Source organism: Schistocerca piceifrons, chromosome 3, assembly GCF_021461385.2.
Source record: "Schistocerca piceifrons isolate TAMUIC-IGC-003096 chromosome 3, iqSchPice1.1, whole genome shotgun sequence".
Classification (NCBI taxonomy): Eukaryota; Metazoa; Arthropoda; class Insecta; order Orthoptera; family Acrididae; genus Schistocerca; species Schistocerca piceifrons.
The window spans coordinates 808716102-808737471 of NC_060140.1; the positions used below are offsets into that span (position 1 = coordinate 808716102).

At 47.9% G+C, this 21370-nt stretch overlaps 1 protein-coding gene across 1 annotated transcript; it reads left to right on the forward strand.

Annotated features, from left to right (window-relative positions):
• The first annotated feature begins 2981 nt into the window (after positions 1-2981).
• LOC124789079 (trichohyalin-like) lies at positions 2982-20483 on the forward strand. The gene is made up of 2 exons (XM_047256369.1): positions 2982-3132; positions 17206-20483. Exons 1-2 carry the CDS (start codon positions 2982-2984, stop codon positions 20481-20483), a joined length of 3429 nt encoding a protein of 1142 aa, XP_047112325.1.
• Positions 20484-21370: the final 887 nt, after the last annotated feature.

Genomic DNA, 21370 nt, shown 5'->3' on the forward strand with positions numbered 1-21370 from the left:
TTTGAGACAGAGGTGAAGAATGAGTGCAATGAGTGCAATGACAATGAGCATCTCCTATAGTGTGAACAGACAGGTGGCTAACATCGGATTGACTAACCTACATCTCGACTAGAAGGCCTACTTGTTTCCGGACATGTTTATCGGACCCATCTTCTGGTTTTCTCCAGTAAGAACATGGGGTACTTCTTTAACACCCTGCCCATCAGTAGCATCTGGTTAGTACTATTGAGTAACTAGTTTTCTTAATAGTGTTTACCATCTTATTTACTGTATCTACCGTTTTAAGAGGGTTATTGGTGTACTGGGTAGCTGTAATTAAAATGACAATGTTCCAAGTGCTGCAATGTCGATTTATGCATGTCAGGACGATGAAACATCGTACGTATGTTCATTATTCGTTGCACTCGCGGGATATGCGCAATGTAGTGGCACCACTTTCTGCCTCCAGGTGGAAATATGGCGGTGTATGCTGTCAGAATGTGGAATGTTTTCTGTTTTGACGTCAATACGCTTTTTGTAGCTTGGCGACGCGTGTTGATTTCTTTTGTGAAGTGACTGTTGGTGGCAAGGGTTAGGAACGTTGAAGTTTTCAGTACGAAACGCTACGGGTATTGAGAAGAAAGACCGTGAACTGCTGGCGAAGTTGTTTTATCGAAACGGCAGCAGTAGCAGCGAGAATATCGCCGACAGAAATTGTCAATAACGGGCTAAGGAATACGGTTAAGAAACTTGAAAAAAAAAAAAAAAAACAGGTGAATTAGATGGTGCAACACGGAAGGGGGAGGAGGCTCATTCGATGACACTTTGTGATAAAGTTACTGTTGCTATAGCCGACTGCACAGCACCTGTCTCAAATTGTGCAGCAAGTGCTCGACCTGTGTCAAGGTGATTCTCTCTCCCGTGGTCAACAGTTCAAAAAATTTTGCGGCGCATTTTACAATGGTATCCCTACCACATTCAGAACGTGCACCAAACGAAGCACTAAACAGCGCCGAGACTTTGCCCTTGGTTTTTTGGCACGTGTGAAAATCGATGAAATGTGGCCAGGGAATGTTCTTTCGACAGACGAGTCACAGTTTACTCTGCACACGACTGTCCACTGCACATAGGTTATGTGAATGTGTGGTGTGGTTTCACAAGCTCTTTCATTCTCGGTCCCTTTTACTTCGAGGACATGATGCCTCACAAGGCCTGTTAGGTGAACAGTGACAGCTGCATGTTGTAACATGTGATTCCAACTCTGCAAGAATGGAATAATGTCCACAGCACTATTTTGACACAAGATGAGGTGACACCACATGTCTCTTGCCAGGTGAAAGAATTGTTTCAATAAACCTGTGGTAATGACTGCATCATCACTTCCAGATCCCCCAATCGAAATCCATGTGACTTCTGACGGTGGGGATATCTGAATGACAGTATCCATCACTGATTTATGGGGACTCAGAGTAGCAGAGTAAAGCAGATCCTGAGCGATTTTGTTTGTATGGATTGCATACATTAAGGGCAAGCATACATTCAGGGACAAACATGTTGAAAGAGGAGGGGAAGGGGTGGGTTTATTGGGATGACAGATTATTCCCAAGGGTCATAAATCAATTACAGAACCATTGGGTTGGCCCTGATTGTGTGCAACTGGTGCAAACAAAATGGCTCAGGACCTGCTTTACTCTACAAGTTCTGATCTGAAGGAGAGCATACACTGATTACAGTGGATAAGTTGCAGCAATTGTCAGTCAACCTGAGATACGAACTCCGCAAGCTGCTTAGCCGGGACACCATATTAAACACATGTTATAACTTGTGACCTAATAAACGTACTAGAACCACCTTTATCACGTGTTTTCTCGTTTCTCCCCTTTTCCTGCACCCACGCCACATTCTGACTGCTTACAGCGCCATATTTCCACCTGGGGGCAAAAAGTGGAACTATTATTTTTTTCAACATGCTCAACAAGTGCACCGATTAATGAACATACCTACGATATTTCAGCGTATTGCAATGTATGCGGGTCACACTGCAGCACTCTGAACACAAACAGTTTAATTATAATCACCTGGTACGTAAGGGGTATTTCGTTATGAGTACTGAGTAATTTGTTACCTCACATTCGTGATGTTCCTTATAGAGTTGATACTTTTAAATCTGCGTAAGTCCCGAAAATAGATGACTAAATGGAAAAGATGAACACATGAGGAAATTCCACAATGAGATTTTCACTCTTCAGCGAAGTGTGTGCTGATATGAAACTTCCTGGCAGATTAAAACTGTGTGCCGGGCCGAGACTTGAACTCGGGACATTTGCCTTTTGCGGGCAAGTGCTCTACCAACTGAGCTACCCAAGCACGACTCACGCCCCGTCCTCACAGCTTTACTTCTGCCAGTACCTCGTCTCCTACCTTCCAAACTTTACAGAAGCTCTCCTGCGAACCTTGCAAGACTAGCACTCCTTAAAGGAAGGATATTGCGGAGACATGGCTTAGCCAGAGCCTGGCGGAAGTAAAGCTCTGAGGACGGGGCGTGAGTCGTGCTTGAGTAGCTCAGATAGTAGAGCAATTGCCCGTGAAAGGCAGAGGTCCCGAGTTCGAGTCTCAGTCCGGCACACAGTTTTAATCTGCCAGGAAGTTACATGAGGAGATACCTATACGCTCTACTGACTCGAGACAAAAAACTTACCACACCTGCCATTGCAACTATTGTTGATTGTACTGAATCGACCTGTTCTACGTGAAACAGCACATTTGTTTCCGTCGCATGCAGAACGCGAGTCGAGTGCGAGCTGCGACGTATGCGCCCGGCTGGAGCGGTAGGTTGGGGACGCAGGCGGTATCGGAGAGCTGGCGAACGTCTCGCTGTGCCATCGACTGCGACACTTGGCGCCTTTCTTCTTTTGCCGGAGCTCCCGGAATCTGCGAGCTGCGGCCTTTCATCGGGCCGCGGGCGGCGGAATGGAATCCGCGCCGAAGCCGTCAAGAGCGAGATGGCATCGTCCCCGGGGAAGCGGCCCAGCCGGCACAAAAGCCGCCTGCGCCTGCGGCCGACAGCCGGCGCGCACGTCACCGCTCTCTACCCGGGGCGGGGTCAGGGGCAGGGCGCGCACCGGGCGCCGTCACACAGCCCGGGCACGCGCCGTTAGCTCCTCGCTGCGCCGGGGACTAGCTCGGATAGTTGCGGTAGGTTGCCGCCGGACCAGGTTTCATCACACAATGTCGGCATTTCAGAAAATCTGTTTGCGTATGGGAGACAATCTCCAGAGTTGCATGCAAAATAATCTACTGATAAAGGTACAATACGCATTGGCCCTCTTCGGTTTCCCTTGTACTTACACACACTGACGGAAAAAACTGCGACCAAAAATAATTAACGTAGAGTAATGAAATTTTGGGAACACATTTGTCTAGATAACATACTTAATAACTGAAACTTCCTGGCAGATTAAAACTGTGTTCCCGACCGAGACTCGAACTCAGGACCTTTGCCTTTCGCAGGCAAGTGCTCTACCATCTGAGCTACATCTACATTTATACTCCGCAAGCTACCCAACGGTGTGTGGCGGAGGACACTTAACGTGCCACTGTCATTACCTCCCTTTTCTGTTCCAGTCGCGTATGGTTCGAGGGAAGAACGACTGCCGGAAAGCCTCCGTGCGCGCTCGAATCTCTCTAATTTTACGTTCGTGATCTCCTCAGGAGGTATAAGTAGGGGGAAGCAATATATTCGATACCTCATCCAGAAACGCACCCTCTCGAAACCTGGATAGCAAGCTACACCGCGATGCAGAGCGCCTCTCTTGCAGAGTCTGCCACTTGAGTTTGCTAAACATCTCCGTAACGCTATCACGCTTACCAAATAACCCTGTGACGAAACGAGCCGCTCTTCTCTGGATCTTCTCTAACTCCTCCGTCAACCCGACCTGGTACGGATCCCACACTAATGAGCAATACTCAAGTATAGGTCAAACGAGTGTTTTGTAAGCCACCTCCTTTGTTGATGGCCTACATTTTCTAAGGACTCTGCCAATGAATCTCAACCTGGCACCCGCCTTACCAACAATTACTTTTATATGATCATTCCACTTCAAATCTTTCCGTACGCATACTCCCAGATATTTTACAGAAGTAACTGGTACCAGTGTTTGTTCGGCTACCATATAATCATACAATAAAGGATCCTTCTTTCTATGTATTCGCAATACATTTCATTTGTCTTTGTTAAGGGTCACGAAGTGCTGATCCGCTGCAGATCTTCCAGCATTTCGCTGCAATTTTCTAATGCTGCAACTTCTCTGTATACTACAGCATCATCCGTGAAAAGCCGCATGGAACTTCCGACACTATCTGCTAGGTTATTTATATATATTGTGAAAAGCAATGGTCCCATAACACTATCCTCTGGCACGCCAGAGGTTTAACGTCTGTAGACGTCTCTCCATTGAGAACAACATGCTGTGTTCTGTTTGCTAAAAACTCTTCAATCCAGCCACACAGCTGGTCTGATATTCCGTAGGCTCTTACTTTGTTTATCAGCGACAGTGTGGAACTGTATCGAACGCCTTCCGGAAGTCAAGAAAATGGTATCTACCTGGGAGCCTGTATCTACCGCGCACGACTCACGACCCCTCCTTACAGCTTCAATTCTGCCCGTACCTAGTCTCCTACGTTTCGCAGTGCTTCTGTGAAGTTTGGAAGGTAGGAGACGAGGTATTGGCAGAACTGAAGCTGTGAGGACGGGTCGTGAGTCGTGTTCGGGTAGCTCAGATGGTAGAGCACTTGGCCGCGAAAGGCAAATGTCCCGAGTTCGAGTCTCGGTCCGGCACACAGTTTTAATCCGCCAGGAAGTTTCATATCAGCGCACACTCCGCTGCAGAGTGAAAATCTCATTCTATTTAGTAATTAACACTGCAAGATCACATGTTAATGTAAGCGCGACATAGGCCATTCCAAATGTGAAATGCTGCTACATTTACAACCAGTGTGACCGCCCCGCCAGAATGTTCAATGCAAGCACGCAGACTTACATGCACTGTGTTGTAGAGGTGCCAGATGTCAGTTTGTGGGATGGAAAAAAAAAGTGTGTGTGAAAGCTTATAGGACTTAACTGCTAAGGTCATCAGTCCCTAAGCTTACACACTACTTGACCTAAATTATCCTAAGGACAAACACATAGACCCATGCCCGAGGGAGGAATCGAACCTCCGCCGGGATCAGCCGCACAGTCCATGACTGCAGCCCCCTAGACAGCTCGGCTAACCCCGCGCGGCTGTGGGATCGAGTTCCATGCCTGTTGCGGTTGGTCGCTCAACACAGGGACGGTTAATGCTCGCTGTGGATGACGCTGGAGTTGCCGCCCGATGATGTCCCATACACGCTCGGTTGGAGACAGATCTCATGATCTAGAATGCCAAGGCAACAGGTCGACACTTCTGTAGAATAAGTTACAGCAGCCGTAAGTGCGCGATTGTTATCCGGCTGCAAGACACCCCGTGGAATGCTGTTCATGAATGCCAGCACAACATATCGACTCGCCATATTGATGTACAATTTCGCAGTCAAGGTGACTGGGATAACCCTAGATAATAACTCCAGGTGTAGGTCCACTGTGTGTAGCACGCAAACAGGTTGGCCCTGAACTGGTCTCATAACAAATGCAGAGCCATCACTGGCACCGAGGCAGAACCAGCTTTCATTAAAAAACACATCTCCACCTTACCCTCCGACGTGGTCTAGCTTCACATCACGGAAGTAGTAAACGGCGGTGGTTTGGGGGTCAATGGAATGCACGCTGCAGAGCCTCTGGCTCGGAGCTGTCCTTGAAGTAATCGATTTGTAAAAGTTCGCTGTGTCATGTGATGCCATCAGCTCAGATTGCTGCTGCAAATACAGTAAGATGTGCCAGAGCATGCGCCAAACACGATCGTCTTCCCTCTGGGCAGCGCCGCGTGGCTGTTCGGAGCCTCGTCATCTTGAGACCGAACATTTTCGTGACCACTTCTGCCAGCAATCATGTAGAGTGGCTACCTTCCTGCCAAGTCTTTCTGCAATAGCGCAGAAGGAACATCCACATTCTCGTCGACCTATTACATCTCCTCGCTCAAACTCAGCCAGGTCTTGATAATGGCGTCTTTGCCGCATTCTTGATTAAGATCAAAACATCACGTCCAATCTCAAAGGTAACTAACGTTCACAACCGTTATAGCGTGTATTTAAAAAGCGAACTTGATTTGCATCCTTGTAGTGGCGCTATTAGGGCCACTCTTCCGCGACTGGGGCGAAATCTGAACAGACATCACTTTTGAGATGTAGAATGACTCCTACTAACTTTCGTTTATGTCTCACAATTCCTCCTTGGCGTTGCGATTCTTATTCCGCCTGCGCAGTTCGAAGGTCAGTGTCCGCGCACTCATTTAGTGAAGCATTAATATCCGATTGTTTTTATAAAAAGCTCGAAAACATCAACTTTGAAGGTTAGAAGATATTCTAACGCTGTAAAGTACAAAATATTTAAATCCTATTTACAAGATTCGCCGGTAACTGATAGTGTAGCGCAAACGTCCTGGAACTGGAAAATTCTGGTTCGAATCTCGCTAGTGGCAACTTACTTAAATTTTTATTTTAATTCCATAGCTATTATAAATGGAAATCTTAATTAATAAATACTGGATAACTACTTTTAACAAAAGCATCTTTTATTTTTAATTACTCTTCACATTAAAATGTGAGAGACATAGGAAATGCCTTATTGTTAAATGAAAACTATATAAAACACTAATAACATTCCCTATCTATGAATAAAAAGTATTTTATTTTCTGTTTGGTGTATCACATTTTTCTGCTAAATTTAACTTTAACATACACATTTTCATGCTATTAAAAATAAAAAGATGTCATTTTCACTAAAAACACGATTCAATATTTGTTAATATTAACAGCTTATAAAAAATACAGATTTAAACAACACTAAAAATATCACTGCCACAGTCGAACCACGGACTTTACAGTTACATGACACATGCTATGCACTCGGTTACCAGCGACTTCATTAAAACAGTCGAAACGTTTTGTACTCAACAGCTGTTGGATATCTTCTAATCTTCTAATGAGGTGTTCGAGAATTGGTCTCACTGCTTTAGTAAATTGATGTCTGGACACTGACCTTCAGATAACGTAAGAAAATCTGAGAGGGCAGACCAATTTGTGAGGCCCATTGTTAGAGAAACATGAATCGATACTTTTATCTTCACAGTTACTAGCACCGTCTTTAAATTTTTTTTTGCAAAAACTGTTGCGTTCACAACGGTACACAGGGGTGGACTACAAAGTAGTGTGGCAACTGTCGTTATAGAACAGCTGGACACGAGAATAAATGTTTAGTGAAGAAGTTAACACAGCAAAGAGGAGATTTACTTGCATTTCTCCAAGCGAATGCAGTTAGAAACGGAGTCCAGCTATCACAATGTCAACAAGAATGAGGCTTTTTGAACTAAGAATGAACAATCGTGTCTGAGTCACGACTAGGCGGTGTTCACGCTGTGTCATGTAGCAAAGAGGCTACAAGACTGAGTGGGGTGAGTGACTCCTCGCAGCCACCCTCTATTGCGGCGGCAGGGGGCGCTCGTGGTACTGAGTCGCTGGAGACGTGGCTCAGCGGGCGTGCACCAATGGATCCGCCGCATCTCCCACGATCGCTATTGGCGTCTGATGGAAACTTGCAATTCTGTTGCCAAATCTGACGTCCGTGGGGCGGTATCGATACATGTTCTAGCACAAATTGTGTTATCGTTTCTCAAAGTATTCTCGTTTAAACTTTAGACACCTTTGCATGTGTTCGGACTACGCCTCTATCTCTGTTTCTCACTGTCAGATCGGTACCCAAAAATATGGTTTTGCGAAGATTCTTGAGCTGATGAAAAGGAACATTATAGTTCAACGTCCCACCGACAACGCCATCATCAGAGATGGAGTAGAAGCTTGGATTATGAAATAGGCTGTTCTTAATTTTTATCATAAATTTATGGAGCTAATCGGCTTTGAAGTTTTCCCACGGCCGTATGTAACGCAGTTGATTCAGAAAACCACGTCGAACGTTTAGCGTAGTCTGTAGCGCAATGGTAAATAAATCAAACCCAGGTAATGATTCGTTAGTTCAAATCTTCTTAGTATCATTTTTTCTCGTTCAATTTGAAATTATAAAACTCATCATCATTTATTTTTAATAATGCATGTCTTGTTTATAATTACATACTGGATGCGAAATTTCTGTTTCCATTTCAAACGCAAACTCTTAATTATCGATGTTTTATTAAAGACTTCATAAAAGTTGCTTAAATTAAGAAAACATACTTTAATTTGTAAGGAACAACTTAAAAACCAAATCCTCTTTATTTGGACTATGTCCATCGTTTTATATTAGCCGGCCAGAGTGGCCGAGCGGTTCTAGGCGCTACAGTCTGGAACCGCGCGACCGCTACGGTCGCAGGTTCGAATCCTGCCTCGGGCATGAATGTGTGCGATGTCCTTAGGTTAGTTAGGTTTAAGTAGTTCTAAGTTCTAGGGGACTGATGACCTCAGAAGTTAAGTCCCATAGTGCTCAGAACCATTTTGTTTTATATTACAGAGGTAGATAAGTATCGTAGAATCATTTTCACACATACACCTCATACAAATGCTGCATTTTTACATTTGCTACTGTACCATTACAATATGAACTCAACAGAACTGATCTGGAGCCAAGTTACTGGATTTGGCCTGCGAAGTAACAAGACTGTTAAGCTCCCAGACGTACTGGAACTAACGCACGCAGCTTTTTCACACGTCATTGCCGAACGCTGGCGGATAAAAGAAGAACAGAAAATGCTGCGCCTGGTTGGCTTCTTGGATTATGTTGTTGATGGGCTTTTTATCAACGTAGGAGGTGACACTTCCAGAACTGAAATGTATTTCTCGGATTCGGATAAGGAAGGAGCTAAGAGATTACCAGGCGACTAATACCTACAGTGGCTTCAATGTTTAACTAGACGGTGAAATCCTTCAATACTCTCTCACGTTACACACAGCTTATGCAGAAAAATTACTCTGTGGTTAAGTCTGGAATTTTCATCAGTCTTGTTTTTAACTGCAGTAGTACGTTAGCTAAAAACGATAATTTATTGCAGTTTTCATCTAGTCGTCTAAGGAGCGTATTGTGGGAGATTTGCAGTGTATTATTTCATTCTCCTTAAAATTAAACGACATTCGAAGGTGTATTGCTCCTCTGCTCCTCTCTTATTACGTGTGAACTGCAGCTGGCCCCGTCAGTGCAGCCTAGCTGTACCAGCTGACCGACCAGCGCCGTCCAAGTTAAATGCGCAGGGAAAGCTGTTGTCCCGTATTATCGCTTAGTCGATGTACGCGTAACGCACAGCACAGAACGTACACTTATTATCGTACTTGACAGTACTCGAGACAGCTTGGCTGCAGTCTCACGTGAAGTGGAAATACAATGAGGTTCCAGCAAACGCGGAAGAATACTTATTGCAATGTTTACATCAGGTTTATTGTTATGATGAACAGGTTATAGTGCCGACTACATTCAAAGAATGTGCTGCACAAGGCACAGAATGCGCTTTCGGATTTCGTGCCTGCAAACCAGTGTAGGTTCCTGATATATTGCTTGCGTTGTCATAAGATGGCCTTTACAGTCAGTAACATCAATGGAATTTCTAGGCAGCACTTTTAATATGGCCTCAGCTAAGTTTTCGGACTTTGTCACGGGTTTGGTAAAAACAGAAGGAAACGTTCAACAGGTTCACCATTCTTGTTTAAATATCTTAATATGAAAGATAATTGATCAATATGTGAAATGTCCGCAGTAGAATCTACTATTATAGAGAAACATTTGGCCTGTTTTATTTCACTCATGATAATTCTTTTCATTCGTTCAGAAAGAAGCTCTATTATTTCATCACAGATAGTTGATGAAAGATAACTTTTTTGTCCCTGCACTAGATTTCCATATCGTTCAATGTGCTCTGCGAGAAAAGGATCAAACTCGGCTATAAGTTCAAGAGACGACATAAATTGACCATTATGTAATGAATGGAATCTTTCATTGCGTCCACGACTTGTTAGCTTCTTCACTACTGCAAACACCCTTTTCAACACACTGCGCCAGTACATTTTTTCTGTCTCAACAAATGAAATTGATATGGTTATCTATTGTTCCAAGTGACTTTTTTCTTGGAAATGGAAATGAAGTCCCATGCTTCTTTACAGAGCGTAGAGGAACGATGCGGGAGACTCGCACCGCCTTACTAGGCAAGGTCCTAATGGAGGTGGTTTGCCGTTGCCTTCCTCCGACCGTAATGGGGATGAATGATGATGATGAAGACGACACAACAACACCCAGTCATCTCGAGGCAGGAAAAATCCCTGACCCCGCCGGGAATCGAACCCAGGACCCCGTGCTCGGGAAGCGAGAACGCTACCGCGAGACCACGAGGGGCGGACACTTTTTTCTTAAGAATGATAATTCAGAATTTTTGTGTTCAAGTGAATTCTCATGATGGGATAAAATATTAGAGATATTTTTCCAATCTGCAATACCATTAGTAGCAATCGCGGTCTTACCTCCGAACAATCTACATCGTGCGCAAAAAACAGCACCGGTGCTACGGGAGTATACTAGAAAATTACGCGAAGTTGATTCACCATTTAAAAGTTAAAGGTAAAATACATTTTTGTTCAAATATCAGGTTTTATCGCCTATTGATATTCTTGAATTAGAGAAAAAACACCGTTACAATTTTGATTAATGCCACGTTGTAAGAGAATGTCGATTGCTGATTCATTGACACACCATTCTGCAGTATCATCATTAACGAGGTTATTTCTTTTTGTAATGGCTGACTCCACACTTAGTTTTTCGTGAAACTCGAAATCAGGAACAAATTGCTATTCTTTCTTTTTAACTTTTGTTTCGTCTGTATTTACTTCTTTTACAACGGCTACAGTGCCAGAAATATCATCCGTGCTACTTTAATTCGAAGTCGAACCAGTAACGTTTTTTGCGAAAAATTTGACTACTCTGCCAAGCGTTTTTAGAACATTGGATTCTCGTTCTCGCCCTTCTTCGATAATTTACGAAACGCCGCCCCACTTAATTTTGCACGTTTGCTTTCTTCACTGTTATTCATGTTAACGCACTTACAAAACTGTCAACCAACAGTCAAAGCAAAAGAAAAAAAATTGTAAACGGAAAGAAGGACTGTATCTGGTTCCAATCGTACTACACCGCACATGAGCACAAAGCTTTTTATTTTAAACACGGCACACGAGCACAAAGATTTTTCCTTTAAACACGAAGCGATGAACTGACCAACTCTGATTACTCGACGTAAATGTGCTACCAAAGAACGACAATGCAGAATAATTTAATTTCACTGTCGCCTGTTTCTCTGTTGTCAGTTTTTTTTGTGGTTTTAGGGCGCACAACTACAATGATCATTAGCGCCCAGACTAAGTTAGGAATGCACCGCGAGGCACAAGGTTAAAACAGCAACTAAAAGGGACAACACTATATAAGACGTAGTAATAGACATAGGATTAAAAAAAAACAGCATAATCAAATGTCCTTAGACAGGTTTGTCAAGTTGATAAAACGAAGAACGCGAGCAGCTGCTCCTAGGTCATCCGCTAAAATAGCATCCAGAGTACATGGCAGGCCAAGATCAAGACGCAGTGTAGTAAAATCCGGACAGGACGTTAAAATGTGGCGGACCGTCAGCAATTGCCCACATGGGCAGAACGGCGCCGGCGCAGCCGTCAGCAGATGGCGATGGCTGAACCGGCAGTGTCCAATTCGTAACCGGGCCAAAACGACCTCCTCCCGCCGAGAAGGGCGTGAGGAGGACGTCCAAGCCGCGGGAAGAGGTTTCTAGGCCCGAAGCTTGTTGTCCGTAAGTGCAGCCCAATCGGCATGCCACAGCGATAAAATGCGCCGACAAATTACCCTGCTACAATATGATGAAGGGACACAACAAGAAGCTGTCTGAGGCTGGAGGACCGCAGCCTTGGCCGCGACATCTGCAGCTTCGTTCCCAGGGATACCGACATGGCCAGGAACCCACATAAAGCTAACCGGAGAACCGTCGTCCACCAGCTACTGAAGAGAGCGTTGGATCCGGTGCACGAAAGGGTGAACCGGGTACGGATCACTGAGGCTCTGGATGGCGCTCAGGGAATCGGAGCAGATGACATATGCAGAATGCTGGTGGCGGCAGATGTAAAGAACAGCCTGGTAGAGGGCAAAGAGCTCAGCTGTGAAGACCGAACAATGGCCATGGACCCGGTATTTGAAACTTTGTGCCCCGACAATAAAAGAACACCCGACCCCGTCATTGGTCGTAGAGCCATCTGTATAAATGAAGGTCATATTAATGAACTTCAAACGAAGTTCGACAAAACGGGAGTGGCATACCGAACCGGGGGTAACCTCCTTTGGGAGCGAGCTGAGGTCAAGGTGAACGTGAACCTGAGCCTGGAGCCAAGGTGGCGTGTGGCTCTCGCCCACTCTAAAGGTTGCAGGGAGTGAAAAATCAAGGTGTTGAAGGAGGCGACGAAAGCGAACTCCATGGGGTAGCAGGGCAGAGACGTACAACCCGTATTGACGGTCGAGAGAGTCGTCAAAAAAGGAATGATAAGACGGGTGGTCGGGCATTGACAGTAGCCGACAGGCATACCGACAAAGCAGTATATCGCGCCGGTAGGTGAGTGGCAATTCACCGGCTTCAGCATGAAGACTGTCGACGGGACTAGTATAAAACGCTCCGATCGCAAGACGTAAACCCCGATGTTGTATGGAGTTGAGGCGGCGTAAGATGGACGGTCGTGCAGAGGAGTATACGAAACTCCCATAATCCAGCTTGGAGCGGACGATCGACCGATATAGGCGAAGTAGGACGGTTCGATCCGCTCCCCACGACATACCACTGAGAACACGGAGGACATTTAGAGAACGGGTACAACGGGCAGCCAAATATGACACATGTGGAGACCAACTAAGTTTCCTGTCAAATGTAAGACCTAAAAATTTTGTTGTCTCCACGAATGGGAGAGCAACGGGACCGAGTCGTAAGGACGGTGGGAGAAACTCTTTGTAGCGCCAGAAGTTAATACAGACAGTCTTCTCGGCAGAAAAACGGAAGCCATTGGCGACAGTCCAGGAGTAAAGACGGTCAAGAGAACGCTGAAGACAGCACTCCAGGAAACATGTACGCTGCGCGCTGCAATAGATGGTAAAATCGTCCACGAAAAGGGAGCCTGATACATCAGCTGGGAGGCAATCCATTATTGGATTGATCGCTATGGCGAAGACAGCGACGCTCAAAACTGAGCCTTGTGGCACCCCATTCTCCTGGCGAAAGGTGTCTGACAGGACAGAACCCACACGTATCCTGAACTGTCGATCCATTAAAAAGGAACGAATAAAAAGAGGGAGGCGACCGCGAAGGCCCCATGTATGCATGGTGTGGAGAATGCCCGCCCTCCAACAGGTGTCGTAAGCCTTCTCCAAATCAAAGAACACAGCCGCGGTCGGGCACTTCCGCAAGAAGTTATTCATAATGAAGGTCGGCAAGGTAACCAGATGGTCAACAGCAGAGCGGCGCCTACGAAATCCACATTGTACATTGGTAAGTAGGCGCCGAGATTCGAGCAGCCAAACCAAACGAGAGTTAACCATTCGCTCCATCACCTTACAGACACAGCTGGTAAGCGAGATGGGTCGATAACTGGAAAGCAAGTGCTTGTCCTTCCCCGGCTTAGGAATCGGTACAACAATAGACTCGCGTCAGCATACGGGAACATGTCCCTCAATCCAGATGCGATTACAAGTACGAAGAAGGAAACCTTTACCCGCAGGAGAAAGGTTCTTCAGCATCTGAATGTGAATGGAATCAGGCCCTGGAGCGGAGGACCGTGACCGGGCAAGTGCATTTTCGAGTTCCCGCATGGTGAAAGGGGCATTATAACTTTCACGATTCGAGGAGCGGAAGTTAGGTGGCCTAGCCTCCTCTGCCTGTTTTCGGGCGAGGAAGGCAGGGTGGTAATGAGCGGAGCTCGAAACCTCTGCGAAAAAGCGGCCGAAGGCATTGGAGATATCCTCAGGGGCCACAAGGACGTCATTCGCGACCGTCAAGCCAGAAACTGGTGAGTGGACCTTAGTGCCAGGTAGACGGCGCAGGCTACCCCAGATAACAGAAGGAGTAAAACTGTTGAAGGTTCTTGTGAAAGCAGCCCAGCTGGCTTTCTTGCTTTCTTTAATAATACGACGGCACTGCGCACGTAATCGTTTATAAGTGATACAATTCGCCACTGTAGGGTGGCGTTTAAAGGTGCGTAAAGCACGTCGACGAGCACGTAAAGCGTCTCTACATGCCGCGGTCCACCAGCGGACCGGTACGCGACGTGGAGAAGAAGTAGTGTGAGGGATGGAATATTCAGCAGCAGTGAGAATGACTTCCGTGAGATGTGCGACCTGACTATCGCAGCTTGTGAAGGTTTGATCCTGAAAGGTCGCCCTGGAAGAGAAGAGCCCCCAGTCTGCTTTGGAGATGTTCCAACTAGCTGAGCACGGAGAGGGGGTATGATGCAGGAGATGGATGACACACGGGAAGTGGTCGCTCGAGTATGTATCAGGAAGTGCATACCACTCAAACCGGCGTGCAAGTTGGGTAGTACATATAGAGAGGTCTAAATGGGAGTATGTGTGAGATGTGTCCGAAAGAAAAGTAGAGGCGCCAGTATTGAGGCAGACAAGATTGAGCTGATTGAAAAGGTCTGCTAACAGGGACCCCTTCGGGCAGGATGCTGGAGAGCCCCAAAGGGGATGGTGGGCATTGAAGTCTCCAGTTAACAAAAATGGTGCAGGTAGCTGAGCAATAATTTGCATCATGTCTGCCCTGGTAACGGCAGACGACGACGGAGTGTAAACGGTACAAATGGAAAATGTAGAAGTGGGGAGAGTAATTCTGACGGCAACTGCCTGCAGGCCGGTGTGCAATGTGATGGGATCGTAGTAAATATCATCCCGGACCAGCAACATAACCCCTCCATGAGCCGGAATACCTGCCACAGGGGGTAGGTCAAAACGCACAGAGGTGTAGTGTACCAAGGCAATTTGATCGCATGGGCGTAGCTTCGTTTCCTGGAGGGCTACGACGAGCGGACGGTGCAAGCGGAGCAGCAACTTTAAGTCTCTCGGTTGGAGCGAATGCTGCGAATATTCCAATGAATAAGTGCCATCGTGACAAGAAAAGGAAGATAAAAAAAGGGGTCACCGCGAAGGCCGCTGAGGGCCTGGCTTCGAGTGAGTACTGCCACCGCTATCAGTAGGCGGACAGTCATCGGCCATTGGTTCTATAGGTTCATCGGCCATCTCGTTAAGATGGCCGGGAGGAGGAGCTTCCTCCGCCGGTGGACGGCCAGATGCTCGGCTACCAGCGGTGCGGCCAGGCGAAACGGATGACGGCCTGGGGCGGCAACCGCTGGGTGGCGCAGGAGAAGAAATGCGCCGTGGAGGAGAAGGAGAACTGTGCTTCCTATGAGCCTTCTTGAAAGGTCTTTTAGTGGAAGTACTGGTCGACGGCTGGGAGTGCGAGGTACGTAGGAAGTCTGCAGGGGACGGTTCCTTCTTGAAGGCCTGTGCATCTGACTTCTGAGTCTTCGTCTTGGCAGAAGCTGATGAAGGTGCTTGTGTTGGAGGGGTGACGGGAGGAAGAGGAGACGTCGACCGCGCGATCTTAGCACTGGCCTAACCGACGATCGTAGTGCTGAAGGTCAGATCGCATGTCTGCGTCGCCACCTCCCTGGCAGTCCGAGGAGAGGCGAGGCGAGGACAGTACTGTATTTCCCCGCTGGTAGCAGCGTGGGCTTCCTACTAGCAAATAGCTTGCGAGGAGCCGAGGTGGACACTTTGTCTTTGACCCGAATTTCTTGGATACAGCGTTCTTCCTTGTAGATGGGACAGTCGCGGGAAGACGCTGCATGGTCACCCTGACAGTTCACACAACGACGAGACGGAGGTGGACAGTCACCCTCATGGGCATCCTTGCCGCAAGTGACACATTTAGCTGCATTGGAACAAGACCGTCGAGTGTGATTAAAACGCTGACACTGGTAGCAGCGCGTAGGTGCCGGGACATAGGGGCGAACAGAAATAACCTCGTAGCCAGCTTTCATGCGTGACGGCAGCTGAACACTATCAAAGGTCGAGAAAAGTGTCCGGGTCAGTACAAGGTCATTGTTGACCTTTTTCATGACCCTATGGACAGCCGTCACGCCCTGCTCAGCGAGGAAAGACTGAATCTCCTCGTCAGTCAATCCGTCGAGTGATCTAGTATAAACCACACCACGAGACGAATTCAAAGTGCGGTGAGCCTCCACCCAGACAGAGAACGTGTACAGGAGTGTGGCCCGAAGCAGTTTTTGTGCCTGAAAGGCGCTCTCAGTTTCTAGTAATAAGGTACCGTTACGCAACCTGGTACAAGATTTAACAGTTCCGGCTATGGGATCTACGCCCTTCTGGAATAAGAAAGGGTTGACAGAGGAAAAATCCTTTCCGTCCTCAGATCGAGAAACGACGAGGAACTGTGGGGCAGGCGGTAGTACTTTTGTCACTGGTGGCTGGTCAAGTTTCCGTTTGTGGGCAGAAGTCGAGAGAGAAGAAGAAGAGAAATCCATTGTGGAGGAATCCCCCATGATTGCCAGCGTCTCCGATGGCGCGCTCCTTCCTTGTGGGGACCCTCTCAGAGGGCACTCCCGCCTTAGGTGAATGTTGACACCTCAGGTCACACCTCCCGAGAAACAGACGGAGGGACCAATCGGTATGGTCAGAAGGTATCAGCTCAGGCAATCACCCCTCCCTGGGCCTGGCCTTTACCAGGGGGTACGTGCGTGCCTTACTTGTCTACCCAGGGCGGGGAATTACGCGTTACCCCGTCACCGGCTACGCGTGCGAACGCGTGGGTCGGCCTTCAGGCGCGCACAGGGAGGAAGGAAGAAGAGGAAAAAGAAGAGAGAGAGGGAGAGAGAGGACAGACTGTCTCAAACGCCGAGGCGGAGACCAGAGAAGGCAAAGAGAAGAAGGCAAAGAGAAGAAGGCAAGGAGAGGAAGGCAAGGAGAGGAAGGCAAGGAGAGGAAGGCAAGGAGAGGAAGGCAAGGAGACGAAGGCAAGGAGACGAAGGCAAGGAGACGAAGGCAAGGAGACGAAGGCAAGGAGACGAAGGCAAGGAGACGAAGGCAAGGAGACGAAGGCAAGGAGACGAAGGCAAGGAGACGAAGGCAAGGAGACGAAGGCAAGGAGACGAAGGCAAGGAGACGAAGGCAAGGAGACGAAGGCAAGGAGACGAAGGCAAGGAGACGAAGGCAAGGAGACGAAGGCAAGGAGACGAAGGCAAGGAGACGAAGGCAAGGAGACGAAGGCAAGGAGACGAAGGCAAGGAGACGAAGGCAAGGAGACGAAGGCAAGGAGACGAAGGCAAGGAGACGAAGGCAAGGAGACGAAGGCAAGGAGACGAAGGCAAGGAGACGAAGGCAAGGAGACGAAGGCAAGGAGACGAAGGCAAGGAGACGAAGGCAAGGAGACGAAGGCAAGGAGACGAAGGCAAGGAGACGAAGGCAAGGAGACGAAGGCAAGGAGACGAAGGCAAGGAGACGAAGGCAAGGAGACGAAGGCAAGGAGACGAAGGCAAGGAGACGAAGGCAAGGAGACGAAGGCAAGGAGACGAAGGCAAGGAGACGAAGGCAAGGAGACGAAGGCAAGGAGACGAAGGCAAGGAGACGAAGGCAAGGAGACGAAGGCAAGGAGACGAAGGCAAGGAGACGAAGGCAAGGAGACGAAGGCAAGGAGACGAAGGCAAGGAGACGAAGGCAAGGAGACGAAGGCAAGGAGACGAAGGCAAGGAGACGAAGGCAAGGAGACGAAGGCAAGGAGACGAAGGCAAGGAGACGAAGGCAAGGAGACGAAGGCAAGGAGACGAAGGCAAGGAGACGAAGGCAAGGAGACGAAGGCAAGGAGACGAAGGCAAGGAGACGAAGGCAAGGAGACGAAGGCAAGGAGACGAAGGCAAGGAGACGAAGGCAAGGAGACGAAGGCAAGGAGACGAAGGCAAGGAGACGAAGGCAAGGAGACGAAGGCAAGGAGACGAAGGCAAGGAGACGAAGGCAAGGAGACGAAGGCAAGGAGACGAAGGCAAGGAGACGAAGGCAAGGAGACGAAGGCAAGGAGACGAAGGCAAGGAGACGAAGGCAAGGAGACGAAGGCAAGGAGACGAAGGCAAGGAGACGAAGGCAAGGAGACGAAGGCAAGGAGACGAAGGCAAGGAGACGAAGGCAAGGAGACGAAGGCAAGGAGACGAAGGCAAGGAGACGAAGGCAAGGAGACGAAGGCAAGGAGACGAAGGCAAGGAGACGAAGGCAAGGAGACGAAGGCAAGGAGACGAAGGCAAGGAGACGAAGGCAAGGAGACGAAGGCAAGGAGACGAAGGCAAGGAGACGAAGGCAAGGAGACGAAGGCAAGGAGACGAAGGCAAGGAGACGAAGGCAAGGAGACGAAGGCAAGGAGACGAAGGCAAGGAGACGAAGGCAAGGAGACGAAGGCAAGGAGACGAAGGCAAGGAGACGAAGGCAAGGAGACGAAGGCAAGGAGACGAAGGCAAGGAGACGAAGGCAAGGAGACGAAGGCAAGGAGACGAAGGCAAGGAGACGAAGGCAAGGAGACGAAGGCAAGGAGACGGAGGCAAGGAGACGGAGGCAAGGAGACGGAGGCAAGGAGAAGGAGGCAAGGAGAAGGAGGCAAGGAGAAGGAGGCAAGGAGAAGGAGGCAAGGAGAAGGAGGCAAGGAGAAGGAGGCAAGGAGAAGGAGGCAAGGAGAAGGAGGCAAGGAGAAGGAGGCAAGGAGAAGGAGGCAAGGAGAAGGAGGCAAGGAGAAGGAGGCAAGGAGAAGGAGGCAAGGAGAAGGAGGCAAGGAGAAGGAGGCAAGGAGAAGGAGGCAAGGAGAAGGAGGCAAGGAGAAGGAGGCAAGGAGAAGGAGGCAAGGAGAAGGAGGCAAGGAGAAGGAGGCAAGGAGAAGGAGGCAAGGAGAAGGAGGCAAGGAGAAGAAGGCAAGGAGAAGAAGGCAAGGAGAAGAAGGCAAGGAGAAGAAGGCAAGGAGAAGAAGGCAAGGAGAAGAAGGCAAGGAGAAGAAGGCAAGGAGAAGAAGGCAAGGAGAAGAAGGCAAGGAGAAGAAGGCAAGGAGAAGAAGGCAAGGAGACGAAGGCAAGGAGAAGAAGGCAAGGAGAAGAAGGCAAGGAGAAGAAGGCAAGGAGAAGAAGGCAAGGAGAAGAAGGCAAGGAGAAGAAGGCAAGGAGAAGAAGGCAAGGAGAAGAAGGCAAGGAGAAGAAGGCAAGGAGAAGAAGGCAAGGAGAAGAAGGCAAGGAGAAGAAGGCAAGGAGAAGAAGGCAAGGAGAAGAAGGCAAGGAGAAGAAGGCAAGGAGAAGAAGGCAAGGAGAAGAAGGCAAGGAGAAGAAGGCAAGGAGAAGAAGGCAAGGAGAAGAAGGCAAGGAGAAGAAGGCAAGGAGAAGAAGGCAAGGAGAAGAAGGCAAGGAGAAGAAGGCAAGGAGAAGAAGGCAAGGAGAAGAAGGCAAGGAGAAGAAGGCAAGGAGAAGAAGGCAAGGAGAAGAAGGCAAGGAGAAGAAGGCAAGGAGAAGAAGGCAAGGAGAAGAAGGCAAGGAGAAGAAGGCAAGGAGAAGAAGGCAAGGAGAAGAAGGCAAGGAGAAGAAGGCAAGGAGAAGAAGGCAAGGAGAAGAAGGCAAGGAGAAGAAGGCAAGGAGAAGAAGGCAAGGAGAAGAAGGCAAGGAGAAGAAGGCAAGGAGAAGAAGGCAAGGAGAAGAAGGCAAGGAGAAGAAGGCAAGGAGAAGAAGGCAAGGAGAAGAAGGCAAGGAGAAGAAGGCAAGGAGAAGAAGGCAAGGAGAAGAAGGCAAGGAGAAGAAGGCAAGGAGAAGAAGGCAAGGAGAAGAAGGCAAGGAGAAGAAGGCAAGGAGAAGAAGGCAAGGAGAAGAAGGCAAGGAGAAGAAGGCAAGGAGAAGAAGGCAAGGAGAAGAAGGCAAGGAGAAGAAGGCAAGGAGAAGAAGGCAAGGAGAAGAAGGCAAGGAGAAGAAGGCAAGGAGAAGAAGGCAAGGAGAAGAAGGCAAGGAGAAGAAGGCAAGGAGAAGAAGGCAAGGAGAAGAAGGCAAGGAGAAGAAGGCAAGGAGAAGAAGGCAAGGAGAAGAAGGCAAGGAGAAGAAGGCAAGGAGAAGAAGGCAAGGAGAAGAAGGCAAGGAGAAGAAGGCAAGGAGAAGAAGGCAAGGAGAAGAAGGCAAGGAGAAGAAGGCAAGGAGAAGAAGGCAAGGAGAAGAAGGCAAGGAGAAGAAGGCAAGGAGAAGAAGGCAAGGAGAAGAATGCAAGGAGAAGAAGGCAAGGGAAAGAGTAAGTAAGACAGTGAGATGGAGAAGAACAAAGAAAGGAACCAACCAAAGGAAGGAAGTGAAAAACCAAAATGACCGCAAATATAGGTCGTGGAACCGTCCGTCTCCGGACGCAGGCGCTAACTACCCCCTTGAGGGGGAGGGACTCCTTTTAGTCGCCTCTTACGACAGGCAGGAATACCTCGGGCCTATTCTAACCCCCGGACCCGCAGGGGGGGCTGTTGTCAGTGAACAGCAGAAGCACTCCTGCCGGCTGGAATTTGTCTCGTAAAGAGAACGTGACAGTCCCTTTTTTGGCTTCTGTTTTCGCATCGCCGAAATTTTATCCGGCACACAAATATGTTATGAATATTCTTGACACTGTCCTAATTTAAAAAGCAAATAATTTTTGCAGTTTCTTGCAGTGAGGTGTGCTGGATCGACTCTTATTCTTATAACATTTTAGCGGTTTCTGTGGGCAGAGAAGGCAGACTACATAGTTTAAGAAGTCACGTTGGCAGGTGGTATGGTGCGTTCTCATTTGTGTGAACACTGCTGTTATGTCCACACGCAAATGCACCTTTTGTTCTAACACAAAATAAAAATAACCTTTCCTTGAAGAAAAAAAGCTTAGTTAAGAAATTTAATATAAAATTTGCAATGCCTCGTACTATTCGATTGCACAGAGTGGGAACTTTGATATCGTGCTGGTTGCAGCACAATAAATGAGAAACTGAAGTTCGTTTCTTCTTCTTTCTTTGCCAAAGAAGTAACTAAGTAAATAAAAATTTTTAAACAGTTCTGAAGTGCATTTCAAACATTATTAGATATTCTGCTAATGTTCTTTTCGTATAAACGTGCGTTTAAAAATGTAAAACATTTCCAGTATCAACATGTTTTGTTGAACGGGAGT

Excerpts from the sequence above, each read along its gene's own strand:
- LOC124789079 (XM_047256369.1), top strand. The coding sequence starts at position 2,982 with ATGGCATCGTCCCCGGGGAAGCGGCCCAGCCGGCACAAAAGCCGCCTG. Across the intron at positions 3,133-17,205 it reads ACACAGCCCGGGCACGCGCC|GCAAGGAGACGAAGGCAAGG; the intron begins GTTAGCTCCTCG and ends AAGGAGACGAAG.